The 8,038-nt window shown below is 40.8% G+C and overlaps 1 protein-coding gene across 1 annotated transcript in view; it reads right to left on the minus strand.

Moving 5' to 3' along the window:
- Positions 1-8,038, minus strand: part of LOC111963076 (SAM and SH3 domain-containing protein 1-like) — a 150,823-nt gene that overhangs the window by 34,533 nt on the left and 108,252 nt on the right. Inside the window, 1 exon segment of the mRNA XM_070443309.1 lies at positions 476-560. Within this exon segment, the coding sequence (XP_070299410.1) occupies positions 476-560 (85 nt within the window).

Consider the following 8,038-nt stretch of genomic DNA (forward strand, 5'->3'; position numbering starts at 1 on the left):
TTTTGTGGGGAAAATCTTCATGCTGATTGGGCTGGGCCTTGGCTCCCGAGTGGGTGGGCCTATACCCTCCACAAGCCACCCATGGCTGAACCCTGACCAGTCATGTGAAATCGAAAGATTTGTTTATTTATTTAATTGACTGATTTCCTTATGAAACTGCTAAACTCAGTAAATCGTTGAAATTGTTGCTGGTGAGTTTCTATTTTTGTGCAGGGTAGTTATTTGAAATGTATGTGTAACTAGCATACACAGTAACGTTGTTATGATGTGTTATAACAAATTAAACTAGTACTCACTTTGAAGATTGAATTTAGCCAGTTATTTCTTATCCACAATTGAGGTTACAAATTTGATATATAGCATTTTGGATTAAGCTACCATTTGCGTAGTAGGCTTAATAAAAAATAAAAGGGGCTTTATTATAGACAGAAATACTCCTCAGTTTCATCAGCTGTCCGGGTGGCTGGTGTGAGACAATCCCGCAGGTTAAGAAGCCAGATGGAGGTTCCTGGGCTGGCGTGGATACACGTGGTCTGCTGTTGTGAGGCCGGTTGGACGTACTGCCAAATKATCCAGAGAATTTAATGTTCATTTCTCTACCATAAGCCACCTCAATGTCGTTTTAGATAATTTGGCAGTACATCCAACCGGCAAAGCTGTTGCCAGAGAATTTAATGTTCATTTCTCTACCATAAGCCGCCTCAACGTTGTTTTAAGAATTTGGCAGTACGTCCAACCGGCCTCACAACCGCAGATCACGTGTATTCCTGCAGTCAGCATGATAATTGCACGCTCCCTCAAAACTTGAGACATCTGTGGCATTGTGTTGTGTGACACAATTGCAYATTTTAGAGTGGCCTTTTATTGTCCCCGGCACAAGGTGCACCTGTGTAATGAYCATGCTGTTTAATCAGCTTCTTGGATATGCCACACCTGTCAGGTCGATGGATTATATTTTTGTTCAGTATACATGTGACCAAGCTATACTTCAGACCGATCAAATTACAGAACTGATGATTATTAAATGTTTTACTTACCCCCTGATCCATCATCAGATGATTTATGCATGGCCAACCTACAAATCAACCAAGAATCAAAAACAAGAGATGGCACAAACAAAAAACAACCCGAGAAATAGAAGATGCAGAGTCTGGTAAGATAACAGACAAATCCTCACCTGTTTTCTGATGCAATTCTCTTCATTGTACTGCTGCTATCCTACTGTACCATCTTTGACAAAACACCACTTTATCCACCCTGAGTTCTCTCTCCAAGAATTGCAGACGTGTACTGTCCCTCACAAACATGCACGGTCCCCAACAAACCAAACGTGCACTGTCCCTCTTACCACCAGACCAAGCCAGTATAGTGTTAGTGGGGACCGTTCCCAGTAGTCAGTCAGTCCAGATGGGAAAACATGTTGCTAGTCAGCGCTGGTCCGGCTGCTGGACAGAGGTCAGACCACAGTGGCTATCTTAACAACAATAGGGGCTTTTCACACCCTGACTGCACTCACTGCAACATCATCGCTGCTCACGTGGCCTTTGTATCTCTCCCCACTCGCTCTCCTCCCTCACCCTGTCACTTTCCCCTTGTCTCTCTCCTCTGACATCAACTGATAGTTGTTGCTGATGCTAGCGACTATCAACCCCCACTGACACAATTCTACAGGTGGCCACAAGGGGGCACCCTGCCTAGTCACTGCCAGCCCAGTACTCTACAACCTTTCCGTCAGCATGGTTAGTAGTAATCAAGGCTTGTGTTCTTCTGAAAGGAACCAACTCTCAGAGGTGGCTACCCAAGACCAGCATATTGTATGAAGTCATGTGACTTTGAGSTGACTTGGGCTTGATTTTTAGAGCACACTAACAGGAGGTACTACTTCTCCTATTGTTTTAGACTGGACAATGATAAAGCTAAGGTGTAAACAAACCTAAATCTTGTGTCGCCGACACCCCGCTGACTCAGTGTATAGTACCGTGTTTACTCAGGACCAAGATTCCTCCCTTATTCTCCTTTGTTTACAATATGACCATCCATCCTTCCAAACTCACAATAGGGGGAAGGAGAGGAAGTGTTAAATTGGTTTACTAGTAGACGAAGTGTTCCGTTGGTAGACTAGTAGACGAAGTTTACCTGGTCAAAAGTAGTGCCACTAAATTAGGGAATAGCATCTATTTATAGTTGCCATTTTGACACGCAGCCTTGGAGAAGATTATGGAAGTGACGTCCCACTCACTGTCCTACCGTAACCCCAGGGGAGTTTGTTTGAGATTCCGCTCGTCACAGTTGAAGCTGTTACCTATTGATAAAAATTCACAGACCCTCTACATGCCTTTGTAAGTAGGAAAACTGCCAAAATCGCAGCTGTATCAAATACTTGTTCTCCCCACTGTATAAGAAACATCACATTACAATATAGTCCACAATACACTCCACAACAAAGGAGATGATGCCGTTGATAGATCTAGAATAAGAACCGTTTAAGTGTTATATACAGCATCTCTATGGTCTTACCTTCTCTCAGTCTCGGGAGTGGACGCTGCGTKACTGCAACTCAGCCCTAGTGACTCCTGTAGAGAACAGAACACTGCAGTCAGACAGGCAGGCAATGGAATCTGACAAACACACTTGGAGAACCACATGCTAGCGCACAGACAGGCATGTTGGTTTGGAACTCCTAATGTGCATCTCATTGACCACAAAAGGCTACAGTAGACATTCCTCAAGTCAAATTTTTTTWAACCATTTTTCCGGGACACATTATAACACCATGCATTACAAAATCACAAGGCCACAGTCTCCACTATAGACAGTGAAACATGACTTTGTAGCATTAAAACAGCTCTCCTTGAGACCACAACAACAGAGCAGTGTTCTGACTCACAGCTGCTCTATGATGTCTGTGATGCAGAATCTGAGCTGAGGGAATCCGTCCTCCCAGAGAGTAAACATAGAATAGGGGAGGTGTGTGTGTCTGTACTCACTCATCTGGATCTGAGGGAATCAGTCCTCCCAGAGAGTAAACACTTCATCAGTATTTAACATCAGTACAGTCGTAGACTTTGTCCTTCATCAGTATTTAACATCAGTAATGTACGGTTTGTCCTTCATCAGTATTTAACATCAGTACAGTGACTTGTCTTCATCAGTATTTAACATCAGTAACAGTGTGACTTTGTCTTCATCAGTATTTAACATCAGTACAGTGTGACTTTGTCCTTCATCAGTATTTAACATCAGTAACAGTGTGACTTTGGTCTTCATCAGTATTTAACATCAGTACAGTGTGACGTTGTGTCCTTCATCATTAACATCAGTAACAGTGTGACGTTGTTCCTTCATCATTAACATCAGTAACAGTGTGACGTTTCCTTCATCAGTATTTAACGTCGAGTAAACAGTGTTGATGTTGTCCTTCATCATTTAAACATCAGTACAGTGTGATGTTGTCCTTCATCATTAACATCAGTACAGTGTGACGTTGTCCTTCATCATTAACATCAGTAACAGTGTGACGTTGTCCTTCATCAGTATTTAACATCAGTAAGAGTGTGATGTTGTCCTTCATCAGTATTTAACATCAGTACAGTGTGACGTTGGCTTCATCAGTATTTAACATCAGTAACAGTGTGACGTTGTATTGAACATCAGTATTTAACATCAGTACAGTGTGACGTTGTCCTTCATCATAACATCAGTAACGTGTGACGTTGTCCTTCATCATTAACATCAGTACAGTGTGATGTTGTCCTTCATCATTAACATCAGTAACAGTGTTGACGTGTCTTCATCATTAACACAGTAACAGTGTGACGTTGTCCTTCATCAGTATTTAACATCAGTAAGAGTGTGATGTGTCCTTCATCAGTATTTAACATCAGTACAGTGTGACTTGGTCTTCATCAGTATTTAACATCAGTAACAGTGTGACGTTGTCCTTCATCAGTAACATCAGTAACAGTGTGACGTTGGTCTTCATCAGTATTAACATCAGTACAGTGTGACGTGTGGTCTCATCAGTATTTAACATCAGTAACAGTGTGACGTTGTCCTTCATCCATTAACATCAGTACAGTGTGACGTTGTTCTTCATCAGTATTCAACATCAGTACAGTGTGACGTTGTCCTTCATCTTAACATCAGTACAGTGTGAGTTGTCTTCATCAGTATTAACATCAGTACAGTGTGACGTTGTCCTTCACAGTAAACATCAGTACAGTGTGACGTTGTCCTTCATCATTAACATCAGTAACAGTGTGAGTTGTCCTTCATCATTAACATTAGTACAGTGTGACGTTGGTTTCATCATTAATTAATCATCATAACAGTGTGACGTTGGTCTTCATCAGTATTTAATCGTAGTCATCGTATGATCAGTGTGACGTTGTCCTTCATCATTAACATCAGTACAGTGTGACGTTGTCCTTCATCATTAACATCAGTAACAGTGTGACGTTGGTCTTCATCATTAACATCAGTAACAGTGTGACGTTGTCTTCATCATTAACATCAGTACAGTGTGACGTTGTCTTTCATCATTAACATCAGTAACAGTGTGACGTTGGTCTTCATCATTAACATCAGTAACAGTGTGACGTTGTCCTTCATCATTAACATCAGTAACAGTGTGACGTTGGTCTTCATCATTAACATCAGTAACAGTGTGACGTTGTCCTTCATCATTAACATCAGTAACAGTGTGACGTTGTCTTCATCATTAAACATCAGTAACAGTGTGAGTTGTCCTTCATCATTAACATCAGTACAGTGTGAGTTGGTCTTCCATCAATTAACATCAGTAAGTTGAGTGTCCTCATCAGTAACAGTGTGACGTTGTCTTCATCATTAACATCCAAGTACAGTGTGACGTTGTCCTTCATCCATTAACATCAGTAACAGTTGTTGATGTGGTCTCATCACATTAACATCAGTACAGTGTGACGTTGTCTTCATCATATTAACATCAGTAACAGTGTGACGTTGTCCTTCATCACTATTAACATATAGTACAGTGTGACGTTGCCTTCATATAACATTCAAGTACAGGTTATGTTGTCTTCATCATTAACATCAGTAACAGTGTGACGTTGTCCTTCATCAGTAACATCAGTAACAGTGTGACGTTGTCTTCATCAGATTAACATCAGTAACAGTGTGACGTGGTCCTTCATCATTAAACTCAGTACATTGATGGTTCCTTTCATCAGTAACACTCATAAACAGTGTGACGTTGTCCTTCATCATTAACATCAGTACAGTGTGACGTTGTCCTTCATCATTAACATCAGTACAGTGTGACGTGTCTTCATCATTAAACTCAGAACAGTGTGACGTGTCCTCATCATAACATCAGTACAGTGTTGACGTTGTCTTCATCATTAACATCAGTACAGTGTGACGTTGTCCTTCATCATTAACATCAGTAACAGTGTGAGTTGTCCTTCATCATAACATCAGTACAGTGTGACGTTGGTCTTCATCATATTAACATCAGTACAGTGTGACGTTGGTCTTCATGTATTAACATCAGTACAGTGTGACGTTTGTCCTTCATCAGTTAACATCAGTACAGTGTGACGTTGTCCTTCATCATTAACATTCAGTAACAGTGTGAGTTGTCCTTCATCATTAACATCAGTACAGTGTGACGTTGTCTTCATCAGTATTTAACACATCAGTTAGCAGTGTTGACGTTGGTCTTCATTAGTATTTAACATCAGTACAGTGTGACGTTGTCATCATTAACATCAACAGTGTGATGTTTATAACATTAGTATTGAACATCAGTATTAACATCAGTACAGTGTGACGTTGATTGAACCATCATATTTAACATCAGTACAGTGTGAGTTGTCCTTCATCATTAACATCAGTAACAGTGTGACGTTTGTCCTTCATCATTAACATCAGAACAGTGTGACGTTGTCCTCATCACTAACATCAGTAACAGTGTGACGTTGGTCTTTCATCATTAACATCAGTAACAGTTGTGACGTGTCCTTTCATCCATTAACATCAGTACAGTGTGATGTTGTCTTCATCAGTATTTAACATCAGTACATTGTGACGTTGTCCTTCATCACGTAACAGTGTGACGTTGTCCTTCATCATTAACATCAGTACAGTGTGACGTTGTCCTTCATCATTAACATCAGTAACAGTGTGATGTTGGTCTTCATCACTATTTAACATCAGTACAGTGTGACGTTGTCTTCATCACTATTAACATCAAACAGTGTACGTTTGTCCTTCATCACTGATTAACATTAGTACAGTGTGACGTGTCCTTCATCATTAACATCAGTAACAGTGTGATGTTGGTCTTCATCATTAACATCAGTAACAGTGTGACGTTGTCCTCATCATTAACACTCAGTACAGTGTGACGTTGTCTTCATCAGTATTTAACATCAGTAACAGGTGTGACGTTGCCTTCATCATTAACTCAGTACAGTGTGATGTTGTCCTTCATCAGTAACATCCAGTAACAGTGTGACGTTGTCCTTCATCATTAACATCAGTACAGTGTGACGTTGTCCTTCATCAGTAACATCAGTAACAGTGTGACGTTGTCCTTCATCATAAACATCAGTACAGTGTGACGTTGGTCTTCATCATTAACATCAGTACAGTGTGACGTTGTCCTTCATCATTAACATCAGTAACAGTGTGATGTTGTCCTTCATCATTAACATCAGTACAGTGTGACTTGGTCTTCATCAGTATTTAACATCAGTACCAGTGTGACTGTTTGGCTCTTCATTAGTATTTAACATCAGTACAGTGAGTTGTCCTTCATCAGTAAACATCAGTAACCAGTGTGACGTTGGTCCTCATCATTAACATCAGTAACAGTGTGCTGTTGTCCTTCATCATTAACAATCAGAACAGTGTGACGTTCGTCCTTCATCATATTTAACATCAGAACCAGTGTTGACGTTGGTCTCTTCATTAGTATAACATCAGTACAGTGTGACTTTGTAATTGAACATCAGTACAGTGTGATGTTGTCATTGAACATTAGTATGAACATCAGTTTGAACATCATCAGTGTGACGTTGTATTGAACATCGTATTTAACATCAGTACAGTGTGACGTTGTATATGAACATCAGTATTTAACATCAGTACAGTGTGACGTTGTATTGAACATCAGTATTTAACATCAGTAACAGTGTGACGTTGTATGAACATCAGTATTTAACATCAAGTACCAGGTGACGTTGTTATTGAACATTCAGTATTAAACATCATACAGTGTTGGACGTGTCATTGAACATCAGTAATGAACATCAGTACAGTGTGTACGTTGTGATTGAACACAGTATTGAACATGCAGTACAGTGTGACGGCTTCTGGATATTAGTTCTATCTTATCGTGCTTCACCTGTGCCTTCTGGGCTTTCAGAAAAGGCTGGACTTAGTCGACATCACTGCAGCTTCGCTCTCTAATCCAGGTGAGTGAACATGCTCCCACGCACCAACAGAGGTCACGCCCTATCTATGTTTACTCTCTTGGAGGACTGATTCACTCATGACTCAGATGAGTTGAGTACAGACACACCAACACCTTTCCCCCCTATTCTATGTTTATCTCTCGGGGGAGGACTCGATTCCTTCAAGATCCAGATGAGTGAGTACAGACACACACACCTTCCCCATATTCTATGTTTCTCCTCTGGGCATGGACGGATTCCCTTCAGCTCTCAGATTCTGCATCACCAGACATCATAGAGCAGCGTGAGTCAGATACACTGCTGTTGTTGTGGTCTCCAGGAGAGCTGTTTAATGCTACAAACAGTCATGTTTCACTGTCTATAGTGGCAGACCTGGTGGCCTTGTGATTTTGTAAATGCATGGTGTTATACATGTTCCCGGAAAAATGGTTAAAAAAAATTTGACTTGAGGAATGTTTACTGTAGACTTTTGTGGTCAATCGAGATGCACATGTAGGAGTTCCAAACCCAACATGCCTGTCGTGCGCTAGCAGTGTGGTTCTCCAAGTGTGTTTTGTCAGATTCCAATCTCTTCTCTT

This window comes from Salvelinus sp. IW2-2015, linkage group LG4q.2 (genome assembly GCF_002910315.2).
Source record: "Salvelinus sp. IW2-2015 linkage group LG4q.2, ASM291031v2, whole genome shotgun sequence".
Taxonomy (NCBI): domain Eukaryota; kingdom Metazoa; phylum Chordata; class Actinopteri; order Salmoniformes; family Salmonidae; genus Salvelinus; species Salvelinus sp. IW2-2015.